At 41.1% G+C, this 19,214-nt stretch overlaps 1 protein-coding gene across 3 annotated transcripts; it reads right to left on the minus strand.

The window, feature by feature from the left end:
- Window positions 1-256: 256 nt before the first annotated feature.
- Window positions 257-10,165, minus strand: pax8 (paired box 8). 3 transcript variants are annotated; one of them, XM_088281161.1, is made up of 12 exons: window positions 10,060-10,165; window positions 7,901-8,067; window positions 4,832-4,973; window positions 4,518-4,715; window positions 4,190-4,266; window positions 3,980-4,105; window positions 3,312-3,487; window positions 3,079-3,217; window positions 2,721-2,960; window positions 2,459-2,560; window positions 1,493-1,579; window positions 257-902 (listed from the first exon to the last, which is right to left on the minus strand). In XM_088281161.1, the coding sequence occupies exons 2-12, from the start codon at window positions 8,046-8,048 to the stop codon at window positions 832-834; spliced, it is 1,506 nt and encodes a 501-aa protein (XP_088137287.1). In that variant the 5' UTR covers window positions 8,049-8,067; window positions 10,060-10,165; the 3' UTR covers window positions 257-831. The 3 variants fall into 3 exon arrangements, with proteins under 3 accessions (XP_088137287.1, XP_088137286.1, XP_088137285.1); XM_088281160.1 differs by having other exon boundaries at window positions 3,079-3,199; window positions 4,832-4,997; XM_088281159.1 differs by having other exon boundaries at window positions 4,832-4,997.
- Between the last annotated feature and the right edge of the window lie 9,049 nt (window positions 10,166-19,214).

Raw genomic sequence — 19,214 nt, forward strand, 5'->3', positions numbered from 1 at the left:
TTTCAAATAACACAAATTATAAAACTATTATTAAAAATATGCCAGATGTGCAAATAATAATATACAATACAGTGGGCCCCTGCAATGAACAAGCATTTTTTTATGAAACGTGAGAAGAAAAAAAAATGTGTGGCGGTCCACTGTAATGACTTTTGAAAACCACTTTCTTCCTCTTTTTTTTTTTTATTAAACACACAACAGGAAGCTCACCGTTGCCATGCTTTAATTAAAAATAATTCTTTAGAAACTCCCTATTTACATAACATGTGCAATAATATTAATAACCGTATATATGAATAAAAAATAGTCACAATTCTTACCAACATGGCAACAAACTAAACATGTATGGAAGCCTCTTGTTGCTTTCTGTCGTCAAATCAACGTCCACTTGGCCCGAAAGGCCGGCCATCATTTACATTATGTACATCATGTTGACAAATAGATTTTGTTTTCCCCAACTCATTCGCAAGCAAACAAATCAAGAATGAAAAGATTCTCCATTGTTAAAAAGAAACCATTGTAAACCAACAACAAATGAAAAAAAAATAAATCACGCATAGTTCATTCTAAAGAAGTTGCATATCCTTCATCCGGTGTCCGAAAAAAAACAAGTCTTTGGCCGAAAAACTGCGATCAATACAGAAAAAGTTGACACGTAAGGCTGCAGATGTGTAAACGTGCTCGCGTCCGAGTTACCCTGGGTCGGCGGGAATGGCAAATAAATAATTGACATGTCAAAAATCAAAATTGAGTTGCCGGTTCATCTGCAGAGTTGTCCGAAAGTCCGTCCGGGTTGCAGTCTGGCATGTGAAGGTTCCGTCAGGCGTGGGACTAGAGGTGGTCGTAGGCGGCCGCCGAGGGGGCGGCGCTGCGTGAAGCTGTGCTGTAATAGTAGGGTGAACCTGAGGGGGGCGTGGCACATACAAAAAGGGGGGTCATTATTCATTTCTTTTGCCATATCAGCAATTTTGTAGTGTCGCCATGTCGTCTTCATGCGTTTCCTTGAAGGCGTCCTCATTCCAATTTAGTACCGGATCTTACCATCGTCCTGAGAGAGTTTTATTTTTAATAATGACGAATGATATACTCCATCCAAGCGCCTGGACCGCTTTGAACTAACTGTATTGTTCCTGCGCACGGAGCGTGCAGCAAGCCCCATGATAACCTTTTGACGTGAGAAGCGTGGTCACACCCCGGACTGGTCGCCAATTAATCACGGCAGCATTTAGACAAACGCGTATTCACATCGGCATTTCCCTACGATGGACATTGAACCGAAGTCCGAACACGACTGAACTGTTGCCTTGGCCACCGGGGTAACGTATAAGAAAATAAAACATTATCAAGGTTCATTCATTTCATTTTTTTTCAAGTTCGGCGGGCCGGATCAAAACGTTCGATGGGCTGCAGGTGGCCCCCGGGCCGTAGTTTGTCCACGCCTGCTCTCAACTGATCACCGGTCAATCGCAAAGCCGTCACCGGCCACACTCACCTAGTATGCCGGAGTTGGTGAACCTCCAGGCTTCGCCGTACGAGGCGTAGGGTGAGTGGCTGTACGACTGAGCGGCGTAGTCGGCACCTTTCAGGTTAAAACAACAACAACAACACGTTTTAGGTGACGCGGTTTTGTTTTTTGTAAAGCGACAAGACCGTCCATATCTGTGAGATGTTTCTCGACCGCTTAGCTCATCATTCACCGGCAGTTTAGCTGAGGCTGTAAACCATTAATCTCCGGTGCAGGCGCGGGCCCAAATCCCTGCAAGCCAGTGATGCGTGCCCGTCGCCCTCCCGCCTGCTCTTCTTGCACTTCCTGCTTGAGACGCCCTCTTTCCTTTCCTTCTCACTCTATTTGTTTCATTTTTTTATTTTCACATTCCAATATCTAATCGGTAATTATGTCGACTGGAATGAATCCTCATGCATCCCCACCTCCAGCTCGTACGGTCCGAAACCCGCCATCGCCATCCCCCCTCTGCGAGGTAATTGTGTATCAACGCTCTCTCACTGCCAGCCCACCAGAAAAATAATAAATCAGACCCTCTCATTTCGCGCTTCGAAGGGCAGACTTCAAATAAAAACAAAAAAAACGACACACACACGCACACAGTGGCATCTTGACACACACACACACACACACCCTCACACTACAAAGACCACCCTCCTGGGCCCCCCGGTTCCCATGGCGATGTGTGGTCAGAGGTGTTTGGCTGTGTGGGGGTAGTGGGCAGCAGGGTGGAACCCCCAAGCCTGTTTCTTGTACCCCCTGGGCCCGTGTACACACACACACACACACACACACACTGTTCAAGTCAACTCATTAACTCCAGTCAAGCCTCCGTCGCAAACCGCTGCTTTTGCGTAAGCCTCCGCCCGCCCCCAATGACAGTCTCTCCTTTTATGTGTGTGTGGTTTTTGTTTTTTTGGGGTGTGTGTGTGCAATAAAACAAGCGACTCGTACCCGCGACCACGCCGGCGATGGCCGATGAGGAATATCCCGACTGGGCCGGCGACGGGATGTGAGGCGGGTAACCCGGCAGGGTGGAGCTCACCATGTCCCGCCCTGAAAAACATCATTTAAGATTATTCGTGATATTTTTGGATTATTATTCCCGTTAGATCTGATTGCTGAATTTGAGCAACTGTGTATGTTTGTCAGCACACGGCCGTCAAAAGCAAATGATTATGAGATGAATGGCTAACTTAGGGGACATGGACGCTACCTGAGACGATTGACTGGCTGCCAAATTGGCCGTACACTGGTGCATGATGGGAAAATGAGTTGAAGGAGTTGGGGAAATGGTTGCTCGCTCCCCCGCCGCCGCCGCCAGCGCAGCTGCTGCTGTTCATAGAAACGGGTTTCTGCAGCTCCACAAATGCCAGGTTGGGCGAGGCGGGGCTCGTGCTGGTGACCTCCGGGGACATTTCCTGCTTCAGGCAAAGCGGCAGCGACTGGAGGGGCTCTGGACAAGGATGCGGTGAGGCGGGAAAATGGAGTATGTTCAAACAATGGCAAACCAAAACCAGGAGCGATGGTGGCTAAAAGTGGTTTTGGCGCCGGGGCGAGAGGCGTCGTCTCACCAGGCACCATGGCGTAGCTCTGATGCGCCGTCAAGTTGCGCCCAATTGCGGAGCTGGAGGATGACAGGCCACCTTTGGCCTCGTCCAGGCTGCCGCTGATGAGTGACAGCGGGTACAAAGTCTGAAGGCCAAGGATTAGCTATTAGCCGGCGGCCCACAAAAAAAAAAAAAAAACAGACTCGCTGATCTCTTGAAGTTTCTAACAACACGTCACGTGACGCTCCTGTCCTCACCTGCTCCGTCTTGCTCCCGGAGGCGGAGCTGGAGAAGGAGTCTGGAGGGTAGTGGGGACGCTCGAAGCCGCAGTCCACGTGCTGCGAGAAGTGGTCCGCTCGCATGCTTTTCCTGGGAATTCCGCCGCCGCCGCTGCCTTGAGAGTCCACGCTGTGCCGACAGCTGTCCTGGTCGCCTGAAGGAAGAACCAGACGGAAAAGAAGAAGAAGATGAGCGTTTTGATGATGATCCGGACAGGACCGGACGTCATCATCATCATAAGGAACTGAAAAATTGACAAAAACTTCTTTGGCATTCTGTTTGTTTCAATTAGTTTTTCGAGTAGGCTTGTTCTAAACTACTAAACTAAACGGTCTGCTTGTGACGTCGCCCTTTTCAAAGCGACGTGCTGACAACCAAAACTGAATCTTTCTCACGAGTGGATAAAATGTTTGTTTGCGTTGTCTTGAGTCATCTAGCGAAACATAACGGCTAGCCCGCTGGCTAACGTCATTTCGATGTCAAAAGAAGAGTAAAGCCAAGCTGGAGCGTTCTTGTTCATCGAAGACTCGAAATCGTCCGTGATTGTTCTTTTTCTGTACTCGCTAAAACGGCGGCGTTGTCGATTTTGAGCAGATTTGTTGACGTTGACCCGACGTTGGGTTCATTATTTGGAGAGTATTCTTACTGTCGTCATGGCTCCTCTTGCCCTCGCCGCTTGGTTGGGGGATTCCCAAGAGGCCGCTAATGGAGTAGGTGGAGCCCAAAGAGTCGGAGTGCGGAGACTCGGGCGGGGTGACGGCTGAACTGGGAACTTGGGGAAGGGAAACGTGCTTATAAAAGAGAATTGGGGGGGGGGGGGCAACATTAATGGAAGGTGGGAGTCTTGGAGGCTTACTCAAGGTTTGTCCAGGACTTAGGCCTTTTCCGTCCAAGGGGAGATTGAACGGCTGCTGGACTTTGGTTCGAATGATCCTGAAAAAGAAGAAAGGCTGCATGATTTTCTATGCATCAAATTTATAAGAACCAAATGCGAGGGCAGCGTATGTAATGTTGACGTAGGACATGGGCAAGAGACAAGAAATGGAACGGCCTCTCGCTCTTGTCAGACGAGTCTCGTCTGTCATCAAGTACGGCCCAGTTCAGCTTCTGGCCATCAAACGTCAAAATGTTAAAAAAAACAAAACGATGACAATCGTGAGCGTGGTGGTGACGCGGCGGCTGACCTGTTGATGGAGCTGACGCTGGGCACGGTGTCGCCGTCGCACACCGCCTCGGCCAGCAGCCTGTCCCTGATCTCCCAGGCGAACATGGTGGGGTTCTGCCGCTTATACTCTGCGATCTTGTCCACCACCTTGGGCGTGGCCACTTTGGGCTTGGAACCGCCAATCACGCCGGGCTTGATGCTTCCCGTCTCGTAATACCTGCGTACGGAAAGCCGTTTCACTGGGATGGAACCTCCCATGTCCCAATTTGTTCATTTTTAAAAATTTCCACCAATCAGTACTAATACTCAGTAGTTGTTTGAGTTTTAACCGACCGTCCCAGAATCTTGCTGACGCAGCCGTGGCTGACACGGAGCTGGCGGGAGATGTCGCACGGCCGGACCCCCTGGTGGGCCATGTCCACGATGCGTTGCCGGATCACCTCCGGAAGTGGACGGCCATTAACAAACATTCCGCCTAGTTGGTTAAGACCCCCATGTCCTGGGGGAGGAGGGGGGATGAACACTTATAAATGTCAGGGAACTAAAAAGGACAATTTTCACCTAAGAAAATGCTTGTACTTTTTTTTTTTTTTTACACACAGAGTAGCACCAAAATGATTGATTTATTAATTAATTAATTTAGCAGCACCTCAGGTATCTCTGTTACATCATAAATACAGTAGGAAGTAAGTGTTCATTACAAGAAAAACGAGACAGGCTTTATTCCTAAAAAGTTTGATAAATTGAATTAAATAAAAATCCTGAACAAAATAAAATAAAATAAAATTCTATAAGATGGAATCTTAACATATAGTACTTTAATATAACTGAACTGAAATGTGAGGTCAACCTCACATAGATTGAATTGAATTTCCGAAATAAATGACTTTCCCCACTATTTATTGAGATGCACCTCCATATAAATCTTTTCTCATTATCGTTCATAATGTTTAAAAATTGTCATCATTATTTTCTGTTAGTTATGAGTCACGTGTGCTTGCATTTTAAATAAATATTTTTTTATGTATGTTAGAATAATTCCACTTTACGTGACATGACACAGACTGTTCATTCAGAAGAATAACCAAATGACGTTGCGGCCACGCGCACGCGCGCGCACAGGAGGTCTCCTGCGTGCACACTATCGCTTTTCTTTTAACCCATTCAGTCGCGCCTCTTTCTTGCAGCCTTTTGCCAGCTTTCATTTCCACATCAAACGCACTTCTTTTGGGGGTGAGGGGGCAGTTTTTTTTTTAAGGTGGAGGGGGATGGAGAGGGGGGGGGTCTCTCTATTAACGCTGCCAGCCGAGTGTGGAGAAAAAAAATCTCCCCGCCAAGCTTCATCAACCTGCAGGATATTAAAGTCGAGCGCACAACCCACTCCCCCTCTCGCGGGTGGGTGGGAGTGAAACATGGTGGGCGGGGTGGGGAAAAGTGTGGGGGGGGGGGTTCTACTGGCGCATGCGCGCTGGAGTGGCGTGCGCGCCAAAACAAATTATGCGTTCGTCACCAAATTAGATTACATGCATGAATGCATCGATTAAAATCCAAAAACACAATGCAAAAATAATCATGCTTAGTAATTGTTATTGCAGCCCTATAACTATACATATATGTCATAATGAATAATAACTTACCCTTACCGATTGTTTACACTGTTAATAAATATCAGTCATAAAACAGAATGGCGTGTTATCAATAAATAGATCTAAATAATAGCAAAAGTATGATTTTCTCTGATTGGAGAACAAAATAATTACAAATACATTTGTGTTCATTCTTGACAATGTGAGAACATTTAAAAAATTATGTTTGTTGTTCTCGTCTTAAATCCTGAACATCAGTATTGGTGATGAAGTATTAATTTTTGATCATATAATCGACAACATTTTCAATTTGCAAAATTTGTGATCAACGTAATGATATACTCGATATACTACTCGACAAATGTAAAGGATGAAAAAAAACTTGACTCTTGTTTGACTATTGCTAATGAAATGAATAATACAATTAATTAGCTACTCTAATTTATTGTTTATACCAATAACACATATATGTGATAAGGAACAACGAGATTATGAAAATAAATCATTTTAGTTGATCTTGTATTATCTGACAAGTGAGAGCGTTCAATTTGCTATTGTTGAACATTTACTGGATTGTGAGCTTTCGTCTCTTGCAATTCTGCTGATTCATGTATTCAATTGGCTGTCTTATCTTATCTTATCTCATCTCATCTTGCCTCGTCTTGTGATTGAGCTGACAAAGGGAACGTTCGAGATGTTGGCATGTCAATCCAACGTGTCACAAATGGCGTAAAAGTTGCGCAATGGAATGAATGAGGAACAGGATGATACGTTGGTTTTGTAACGTGAGGAAATGCAGGTGTTGCATGCAGATGTTTGGAAAGCAGCAGCAGGAGCAGGCACACATTCTGTCTTCAATGGAGTGCAATTGTCTTCAAACTACACTTAAATACACTATCGAGAAATAACAATTAAAAAACAACTTTTGTAATGATTGATGATTTTGCATTTACATTTCACGTTATTGTGGACCACTGTTACTGAATTTTATGCAGCGTTTGCATCCTGATCTTAACAAAACTATCGCATGTTAAATGAAAATTTTACTTAAATCTTTTTTGGAACCAAAATAAACAATGAAAATATAATATTTTAAGAAATAAATAAAGATTTAAAATGTTATCTATTGGAGTAAAAAACAAGTAACATAACTACTTTTAAAATGACTGTACTTGAAATGTGTAAACTGCACAGTAAAGAGTTAAAAGAAAAAGTTAAATACAACTGAACTGTACTTTAAAAGTATACTGTACTGGGGGGGGGGGATGACATACTGCTTTAGAAAAAAACAGTTGATTACAACAGAGCTGCATGGAAAAACAAAATGCATTGAATTTGAGTGGTTAAAAGAGTAGGCTACTCTACTTGATTCAAAATCGATTTTACTTAGAAAGTAACAATTGTACTGAACTGAATGAAAAGTGATCCGTCTGAACTGTACTTTGAAATATACTGCAATGGGTAAAAGAAAAGTGAATTACACTGCACTATACTTGTAAAAATAAGATAAGAAAGTACTGTTATTGATATAAAACAAAAACAGACTGTAAAAGATTTTTTATTTTATTTTATTTTTAAAGTTAATACAGCTGAACTGTACTTCAAATGTCCTGGATTCACAGGAAAAAACGTAATAGTCTTTATAATCATCTCCGCTACAAGATTTGTACACGTTTGATTGCGTTGCCTTTTTTGAAAATCGTAAACTGTATTTGCGTTGAATTCAGTGATTCTGTCACATACCACTAGAGGGAGCCCGTGTGCCACTAGTGGTCCTCGCCGCGCACCTTTTGAGTCTCGGCTGTAGTGTAGTTACCTCTTGCACTGCCAGTGGACATAGCCCTGAGATGTTGCTCCCTGCACGCCCACCAGCCAAACGTCAGCACACTCTCGTCCTCCACCCTGTCCCTCTTTTTCACTTCTTCTTCTTCTTCTTCTTCTACTCGGCCTGCCTCGACGGGCATGAGGATGGCCCGTCCGATTCTGCAGCAACACAACACTTGCCGTCATCTATCATGTATCGTTTGCATCAGAGTAGAACTGCCTAAATCATTTTTCACTTCCTGCCACAACTCCGTAAAAAAAAAAAAAAAAAAAGCAATTTGCGTGCTCATTTTTTTTATTTTTTTTGTTTTTTAATCAAGGCAACAGGGCTCTTCTTGTTTTGGGAATTTGTTGTTGTTCCCCAAAAGAATCACTGAATGAAATTTCCTTTTGCGCAAAATATTACAAATGTTTTTTTTCCACTTAATACTTTTACTAAATATACAAAAAAAAATAAGTACAGTTCAGTTGTATTTAACTTTCGGTGTGTTTACTTTTTGGAGTCATTTTTGTATCTAACTTCTGTGAATTTGTTCATCCACCTCCATTAAAAAAGATGACTGAGATGCTAATATGCTATTAAGCTAACGACATTGACGTGGATTTTGTGTGTTTGAGAAGCAGAACAAACACTCTGATGTTGTTCATTTAGAGTTTTGGAATGATTCGATTTTCAAATAACAAAGAGCATTTTAAAATAAACAAAAAGGGCAATTCATTTTGGACAAAATATCATGCAATATGAAACGAGATGTTAGCTAACCGCTAAATGCTATCATAAAGATAAAGATAAAGATGTCCTTTATAAGTCCCACCATGGGGAAATTTGAGGTGTTACAGCAGCAAAGATTTAGATCATGACATTCAGCAAACTCTCTTCATCCCTTCAGAACTCTTTGAATGAGATTAAATGTGGAAGAAATGACGATTATTGTCCGTAGTCAATGAGAGAAACGTCCAAATAATCATTGGTGTTTCGATTCGTTTGATTTATGTCACGACAGCAGTGAATTTATTGTTTCATGCATTCCTTCACGATTCGAGTTGTGACTTTCATTACAGTGTCAAAAATCTCCAATCAAATCTAGCCACATGAGGTGATCAGGTCAAATTGGGATGTTCAAAAAAAGTCTGTCTTCAGATTTCCCACACGTAAGATGTCACGAAAAACAATTTTGTATTTTTCAATATAGATGCATAGATTTTTAAGGAAAAAAAAAACGTGATCCGTTCCATTTGAAAAGTCTTGATCATTTTTGGATCGTCGAGTAATTTTAATGTAATGTTTTAAACTTCATGAGCTAATTTTTGAAGTTGTAATTATTACATTATTTTCGTGGAAAGTGGAAAAAAGATGTTCAATTTTTTCCCCTTTTTCTATCCTTCACGCTTCCAGTTTCTGAACCGTTTATCCTCACTCGTGTCTTCAAAACTTATAAATAACTAGTAATGGTAAGTTACTATAAGTGACACCACGTAAAGTAATACAATCATGACGACGCATGAATTGTTCACTAAAAAAAGGAAGTCACTTACACTATTTTTTAAATAAAAGCAATTGTAACGTTAGTCAGAAAGCGTGAAAAGGAATCTTCTAGTTAACATTTTTAACTTGACTAAATTCACTCCACTTTTGTTTCCTCGGAAAAGTAGTCATTCAATTTCACATAATTTACCTTTTCTGTTGTGTTAAGGCATGTGAGTAATTTCATTGCTCGTGTTTTTTTTACTGCACATGACAATACCCGTCTTAAATTATGGAAACAGTTCTAAATGTTTTTGACGTTGATATTTTACAAGTAACTACAAATACTAACAGCAAGTAGAAATAAAGTTGATCAAAATACACGCTTCCTAGTATGTACACAGAGTTTTATTCATTTTTAATTTAATGGAGCGCAAAAAAAAGGCCCAATTTTCACATAATTTCTTCCCTATACCATAACGGCCGTATTCGTTTTCTATTAAAGCAGAATACAAAAGTGTTTTTCAGCTTCATTATTTATCGCCGTTAACATCTCAAAGAGCAAATAAACCAACATTTAAATCAATGCTCCCTCCGAACAAGACACACGCCACTTACGTCATACTGCGCCTCCAAAATAAACTACAAGACACATTTTGCGCACACCTGACGAGCAACATTCTTACCTTTTTCCGCCCACGAGAGAAAAACGGAGTTTCCTTGCGTGCTAATATCCAAAATGTTGCGTTCACGCTCCGGGTGCAGGCTTGTGTGTGTGTGTGCGCGTCACACGCGTGTTTGCGCGCAGCTTGCGCACAACCGCGCGTTTTATCCTAACGGGAACGCGCACTGGAGGACGCCCCGCAACTATTGGACGAAGGCTGGAAAGGGGGATGAGACACACACACACACACACACACACACACACGCTCACCCCAACACGCACAGCAGACACGCAGGCGCGCGCACGCCGGCGTCCCCAAGCGCGCCTTCACACGCAATTTAGTGCGTGATTTGCGTCGATCCGTCAGCGTTTCGCCGCTGACAGCTCGAGCACACCTCAGGACGCCAGAGACATTTATGATTTATTATTATGAAATAATTCAAGTAGTTTATTAAACCCCTCCACCAGAGAAAGAGAGATTTTATAACTTGAAACAACTTTCTTCGTAACACTTTTGGCGCAAATTGCGCCACTTCGTTTAAGTCTTTCGTTTTGCGTATGAAATGGCATTTTTGGATGATTAGTATATGAGTGAATGTTATGCAATAGTCAGACCTGAATATTGTCTTAATGAGTGCACGATATTGAACTATCTGCAATTCATAAAAGATGTAACTTTCGTTTATAAAAAATTGAAACGCCAGAGCGTTTCGGATAACGATGTATCAAAGTACTTTTTGAAATACATATTTTCCTGATATTTTTCCTTGCTTGAAAATAAAATGGAAGTAAATAACAATTGTATTACACTCCAACAATCGTTGTTTTAATGTAGCGTTTTTATAATAAATTGTCTCTTTATGATTCTGTTTCTAAAACAATGTATTTGTTCCTTAATTTGTTGCGTTTTATATACTTTCATTTATTGACTTCGTATTTTTAAAGTACAGGAGTGTGTGTCTTTCTCTATATTTTTGCAGAGATTCACAAATAATTTTAATCATTTCAATAGTTGTTTGACAACTCAATTTAAATGTTCCATAATGACTATATATTATTAGTTAGTTTAATTGGGTTGTATTCTTAAATTTTTAATTACTTGAATAAATTCATTTGTATTTGTAAAGCAGAATTGTGTATATATATATATATATATATATATATATATATATATATATATATCTCAGAATTATAATGCAAATAATTTACCATATTACCATATATGTAAAAAGTTGTTTAGAATTTATTGTTATTCATTTTTAAATAGTGTTGAAATGTGAAATAGTTTTCTGTCTTTTTTATTCTCCAGAGTGTAAACGGCATTGAAAATGGATTTCGATGTCTTTTTATATCTCTTTTATGACGTCAATGTATTGTGAACCGATGCTACGAGTGTCTTGTCTGCAGAACTTTTGTGCGCTTTTTACAACGTAATAATATTTTTTCTCAGTCCAGATTACGTTTTTTCCTTTATGTGGAGAAGGTGAGGAGCTGTAAAAAAATAAATAAATAAAAAAAAGTTAGTAAATCTACAGGCCTCGCGTCAGGTGTCAGCTGGGTGCCAACACTTGCAAAGGTTGTGAGCTTGTTCTCAGCAGCCTGTTAAACAAACACAACACCTCTAATGACAGCAATACAACACCCCCCGCGGTGCGCCTGCTTGTTTCATATTCACCCAGATGGACTTTCCTGCTCTTATTTGGATCTTTTCTTCATTTTTCTTAAAGCAAAAAAAACAACAACAAAAAAAACAAGTGCACTTCTTCCCCGGTGACTGACTGAAATCTTTTCTTCCTCTAATGCAAGACAATGAATGGGGATGAGTGTTATTGCTACAAATACACGTGCGCGCACACACACACGCGCAAGATGACGCCTGCAGGGACAAGTTGACAACACAGAGGAGAGAGGTTAGCCGGAGTTTAACAAGGGATTAGAAAAACAACAACTATAGATTGCTATCAACCGTCATGATACCGTGTGGATTATTGCGGTTAATGATAGGGCTCCTCTTTTGCCGTGGGACACACACACACACACACACACACACACACCCGTTTCCACGCAAACAGTTTATAATATTACATATAGGATGCATATAATTTCAAAGTGGTTCGAGAAATAGCTCAACTCCCCCCCCAAAAAAAAGCAAAGTATTTTTTAACAACAATGAAATAATAGTGAACACAACTCAGTTTTATTTATAAAGCGCTTAAAACGACCCATGCATACATTGAGTCATACATTAGTCATATAGTCATATTAATTAGTCATACAACAACAATGACAATTAAACAATCAATTAATAACCTATAAAGAGAAAACACCACAAAAAACTAAAGAAATACTTGCAGTCACAATTTATATTGTTTAATTAATCGAATTTGATGACACACACACACACACACACACACACCCGTTTCCACGCAAACAGTTGATAATATTATATATAGGATGCATATAATTTCAAAGTGGTTCGAGAAATAGCTCAACTCCCCCCCCAAAAAAAAGCAAAGTATTTTTTAACAACAATGAAATAATAGTGAACACAACTCAGTTTTATTTATAAAGCGCTTAAAACGACCCATGCATACATTGAGTCATACATTAGTCATATAGTCATATTAATTAGTCATACAACAACAATGACAATTAAACAATCAATTAATAACCTATAAAGAGAAAACACCACAAAAAACTAAAGAAATACTTGCAGTCACAATTTATATTGTTTAATTAATCGAATTTGATGACACACACACACACACACACACACGCACACACCCCCCCCCCCACACACACATAATTGCAAAATATGACTGCCAATTTCTTTTAAAATACAATTGAGAGAAATACATGTGTTGTGGAAGACAACAAAAACAAATTTAGTTCATACTCTCCAGTGATATTGGGCAGAGCAATATTTTTTTTAAAACCCCCCTTACTCCGATAAGATAACGTTCAATTCTGACGTCATCTAAGACAATGTCGATATATGTGCATAGCTTTGGATATTTTGTTCCTCTCATCGTCAAAATATTCGCAACACCTCCCACTTTTTCTTTATAAAGCACTTGCATTTTAACCTGAATTCTATTCATTTGTAATGTGTGATAATCAACCAAACTTCGCCATGAGCAGGTGGAAAAAAAGTGGGCGGGGTCCTCTGTCCGGATTTGCAGGCAAAAAAAAAAATAGCCTCGTGACCTGTGGGGACAGGTGTCAATCTGAGGTGAAAGGTCACACCAACACTTCCGAAGTGACGCACTGTACAACGTTTAACAAGCTTCATTGACTGATTGGCAACCGGCTCATTTCTTGATTCCTTCAAATAATTCATAAATCAATCTGATATTTCCATCGGACTAAAAGTGACTGAGCACAAATCCCGCCATAAAATCTGAAGCAATTTAAAACGAAGAGATCAAGCTGAAGCTGCTTCTGCAGCGCGCACTCGTGTCTCTGCCGGTGCGTGCGCGTTCACGCAGCGCGCACCCCCAAAGCCCCTTTAAGATAAATGCTTCCTGGATAAAAGCCCACTTAATGACAATTTTATAAGTGGGCGCATGTGTGTTTGTGGTCAGTGAGTCGAGATGAGGCAGATAATGAGGTCATAATAGCCTCGCTATTGATGAGCCCATTAGGCCTGCGCATTCCTCCCAAGTGCTGAAAACACACATTTCACATTTCCTCTTAGTGGAAATCTACTCAACTCACTTCACAATAAGCAGCAGTTTGGCAAATAGTGAACATTTCATCATCATTAAAAAAAAAAAAATGCCACTCCAAGTTTACTGTCAAACTCAACATAAAACAAAAAGGATTGCACTCAGCTTAGCTTTGTGTTAGCTTCAATTTTTATTATTATTCTTATTTCTCCTAAGCACATTGAGATGGGGATTTGACCCAGCATGTTGGGTCAAGATTTGTGTCGAACAAGGACTAATAACTACTCGTACTGATCAACTAAAGCTGCCAAAATTGGGCCACCAAAAGGAGACAAAAGATAATTGCTAATAAGCAGTAATCTAAGTTGGAAAACCTCGAAAATATACATAATTGACATTTATGGAATGTTAGCGCAACAAAGCAAGCTAATTGTTGTTACTTATATCTTAAGTTGGGGTTAAATAACATGGACAACTGTTCTGTGAACTCTTATTTTTTGTTGTGAAATGCACGAAAGCCAATTTTCACAACAGCAGAAGATTAAATATTTATCAAAGTTTGTTAGCTTGAAATTTGGAGGTGACCCAACATGTTTTTCTTTTTTTTTTGTGAACATGCTTATATTTTCATCAAATGAAGAAGACACATCTGTCGAGATGTCTATCTAAAATAAAAATAAAAAATCAAAATTGAATTTATAAAGACACAATTGTTTACACATTGTGTGACAAAACACATGCTTTAGGAATATTCCCAGGCATATATTCTTTATCCTCTGTGGAAAAAACAATATATATATTACTACGGTTTACAGAGGAGCTTTGACCAGTTTATGCTGCGCCCCCTGGTGGCCAACTAACGCAAATAACACAAATAAAATATTGGTTTGTACTGAGCAGGAAGTGCCAGACATTGCCATGGTGACCATGCCTCCCCGACTTTAGTAGTGTGACAATTCTGGACAACTCGGGTTGTGTTTCAAGTCCCCACTTCTGGTCCTTTTCCCATCTCCATGGAAACGACGCGTGACGCCCAGGCAGCAGGACAAGCTCGGTCAGTCGCTCAGATGTCGTAATTACCAGAGTGTGTCCATCAGATGCATGTGGAGTATTTGTTTCCCACCTCTCATGTGCTCGACTCAGCTGAAATACTCATTCGCTCCACCTTAAGTAAAAGTATGAATACCGGTAGAAGATACTGATTCAATTACTTAAGTACAAAAGGACATACTATAATGTGCTCAAATTAAAATGTTTTGTTTTTGTTGTCAATTATATCCAAAAGCTGTTTATATAACATAAAAACATTTTCTGTACACAAATTAGTTTGACCTCTCCTGTGAAATTACTTTTATGTCAGTCAATTTTCAGTTACAGTCCACCCCGCATGCCTCAAAACAATCCAGCAAAACTTTTTGAAAGCATATTTTTTTAAAAGGGAAAAAACATCGAATAATGGTATAATTCAATTACAATACAAGCTTTTTACATTTTTCTTTTTACACTTTTCTGCATCGCAGATTTTCCTGCTCATTCTGTTCTGCACACCTTTTGCCACCTGGGGACAGTATTAGACAGACGTAGGGATATACTGTACTGTCGCCTCAGCTCCTCTCTGGTCTACTCAGTATGTGAATATTATTAGTTTTTTTTATCCAGAGATGATAAGAACAGGCAAAATACACAGACGTCTTAAGTAAGGCCACGCAAAAATACATCTGATGTTAGATGGAGACTCATGGAAATATCTGTTTTCAAATGTGGGGAATAAGAGTGAGAAGTCATCGGGAAAATAAAACCTCAGGTACGGTCCCGGTTTTTAAGTATTTGGACTTGGTTACGTCCCTCTACTGATGCGGAGGTGTTGGCTCCACGGACCCACGCGGTCTGGACATCAGTCGCGGGGCCGAGCATCCCTGTCACTAACAGTCACACAAAGGCCGCCATGCTGGGATTTTGTGTGCCGTTTGCTGGCAACAGTTATTAGCCCCCCAAAAAGACTGCCGACCAGGGTTGGGGGGCATTTAAGGGAAGAACAAGAAGATTTGGGGTTCTGATGGGAGTAGAAAGGGACGGGATGAAGAGAGGAGGGGAGGGTTGGGCGGCGGGGTTAGAGGGCAAACCCAAAGCGGAAATGGAGGGGGGGGGGCAATGGTGTGGACAAAGGTGGACGGCTGAGATGAAGAGAAAGAGATGAGGGAGCAAAACAGATGGTGGTGGGGGGGGGGGGGGGGGTCAAAACATGACAACGTGGAGGACGAGCATCAACAACCCCAAACATGGCCGTCCTCCATATGGCGACATGCTGTCATTACAATCTCAGCTGTAGGAGTCATTAAAAAAATAAAATAAAATAATAAATTAAAAAATCATAAACTATCAAATTTATATATAAAATTTTACACTTAATCTTTTCCAAGGAACAGAATTTAGTTGGATTAAAGTTCATCTTGAGTGATAATACGTGTTGCATAGTTTGCTTTTTTTTTTAAACACTTTTAGTGGCCATTCAGACAAAAAAAAATTTTTTTCATTGAAACTGTCCTTGGGGCAGAAATACGCTAATTATCTCCGAAATACACGCAACACAATCAGACTTTTTTTTTTCCTGTCTGTGCGCAATTTTTTCTAACTGAAAAGTTTTTTTTTAACTCCATAAATGGACTCCTTCTGACATTCATTCCACCGACGAGCTGGCTGCTGACGTTGGCTGTTCCGCTAATGTCAGCGAACAATAAAGTGGAGAGAAATGTTAACACAGTAATGCTAAGAGGCATTAAGATGGTGGCGGAGGCGGTGAGATTTATTTTTGGGGCGCCGCGTCGTGTTGGGACGATTATGGATGGCCCAGGGTAACGGCCGCCTAATTAGGCCTTTACTGTGGTGTAATTCTCCGCCAAACACATTGTCAATATCTTGCTTGATGAGCTTGAAAGTGAGAATGGAATGTGGTGACCCCCGGTCAGCCATTGTCGTAATGGCAGCGACGCACGCACACACACGCACACCCCCACACACACACTTGTAATGCAGTGTTGATGTTGTGATATTTGCTTTTGTGCCGGTGTTGATCTAAGCTGACATTCTGCTCGGATGGCTGTGTGGCTCGCTGTTACATTTGTCATCTTGCAGGAGGGCAAACGGGGGCTCAGAGGGATGACAAGGAGGGAGGGGTGGTGGGGTTGGAGGTAGGTGTGAGGAGTGTGTGTGTGTGTGTGTGTGTGAGTGCGTCACTAGCATATCTGCTGGTGCGGAAGCGGATCTTTTCCCTCAGTGACTCTATTAATTTACCTCATTTATCTTCAAGCACCTCCCCTCCTCCTTCTTCTTCCCCCCAATAAATACTGGAGACCTCAAGTCCTTATGAGTGTGTGTAGGCGTTTGTGTGTACAAACATTCATCTCCATGTGATGGAATAAAATACACACACCCCCACACACACGCAGCAGCTCCCCTTTTTCTATTCCCAGAGGACAAATCCGAAGCGGAAAAACTCATTTTCCTGCAAATAGTTTGTCAGCCAAGCTAGGAGAAGTGATAAATTATCACAGACGTCAGGTGAAGAAGGACACACACATTCCCGCGCACCCCCCCCCCCCCCACACACACACACGCACTTTATGTTCTTTGAAATTCACAGTGATCTCTCAAAACACACAATCCACGAGCAGATCAACTTGTAGACATACAAACACACACACACGTGCCCGTCGCCCCTTTCAACTCAACTGTGACTCCGCCATTCCAAATGATAAATTGATGGCCAGAGAAATGGATTTGTTTTCAAGCACTCGCCCGTCAGAGAAATTATACGAATAATTTTGTGTGTGTGTGGGCGGTGGGGATGATGAATGAGGCCGGACAGAACGCATCACAGTCGGACTGACTGAATGACTGAGCGAAAGAGAGAGAAAATCAACACACACACACACACACACACACCAGCAAAATATATTAAAAAAAAAATGATGTCCGACAACGAGAATGTGTTTTGTGTTGTGCGTCCTAACAAGTTCTTACTTCTCAGCCATTGAGCAACCGAAACGCACTTCAAAGTTGACAATACCTTAGTTCTGATTGTCCCGCTTGATTAAGAAAAATGTTGTTTGCGTGTTGGAAGAGATTGCTTTGCTGTTTACGTTGACGACTTGAAACTGTAACGCATTACAGGGCTCAGTTTCCTTTTGGAATTTTGGCCCAAAGTTCAAATTATATCGGAAAACGTGATCGCTTCATTGCAAACACGGCCACGTTCCAGTTGTCACGGGGTGTGCACACTTGTGCAACCCAAATGACTTCTGTTTTGTTCTTTGTGTTCACTTCCACTCTTGAGAAGAGTAACTGAAAAAAAAAAGTTTGGATATAATTGTTCTTGTTCACATTTCTTTTATATCCTGGCCTTTGAACAGGGGTGTGTAGACTTTTCATATCCACTCTTGTGCATGTGTACCTGATGAACTCCACAATGAATTGAAATTGTTTTTGGAGCAAACGACTTGCTTGCGTCGTTGTACAAACACTGTTGTCGTTGTTGTTTTTTTTTTGTTTTTTTTCCAGTGTACAACCAACTGATGTATTTTCATCCCGCTTATTGTTCTTTAACCGTATGTTTTTTTGTACTCCTCTTCTTTATACCGCTACCCCCTCTCGCCTGCCCCCCCCCACACCCCACAGTGATGGATGGAGTAAGGCAACAGAGCACAGAGCAACGTGTGGCCAACAGTCCACGACAGGAATGGAAAGAAGAGAGAGGCTGCCGAGGTGAGGAGGAGGAGGAGGAGGAGGGTGTGGATTAAAGGAGGTAAAACAGGAGGAAGCAGGAAGGGTGTGTGTGTGTGTGTGTGTGCGTGTAGTATGGGAGCTCAGCTGAAAGCCACAGACTTAATTCTATGCATCATTAAGCAGTCTCACTCAATGCAACATCCCCTATACATCATCCACGCTCGGTAAACACAACGATGACATTACATTAGCAACTGCAAATGAATTTTCTTTTTAGAAGGAAATTGAGAACGCTCTCCACCTCTTTTCTATTCCCTCTCTTCGCTGGCTCGCTCACGCGCACGTACACATGCAAACGTGCACGCACATACACACACAAGCAAGCCATAAAAGGCTGCAGCAATGTACAAACAAAATAAAAGCCCCTTGAAAAACATTTCCCGCCTCTTACGCTGTCTTTAAATCGAAGTTCAGTTAAATTTCTAAAATTCAACGTCAACCTCAGAAAGACTTTACATCTCACGTGCAGGCAATGTTTTGGCCATTTTAACGGCCTTGTATTTATATTCAAATTTTTTTATTTTAGTTATATTTTCTCATTTTTTTAATATTTTAATTTCATTTTATGTGAATGTTTTTATTATTTGTATGCAACTCGATACTTTCCATCAATATATCGAAATGAATGCTTTCAATGGGAATTTAACGTTACAAAGATAAAGGTCTGACACTAAAAAAAACAAAACGGTCATATCTTGTAGTAGGACCGCATTACTTTTTGTCGAAC

The sequence above is a fragment of the Idiotropiscis lumnitzeri genome, chromosome 18, assembly GCF_059441095.1.
Source record: "Idiotropiscis lumnitzeri isolate Australia: NSW breed Sydney's pygmy pipehorse chromosome 18, RoL_Ilum_1.0, whole genome shotgun sequence".
NCBI lineage: Eukaryota > Metazoa > Chordata > Actinopteri > Syngnathiformes > Syngnathidae > Idiotropiscis > Idiotropiscis lumnitzeri.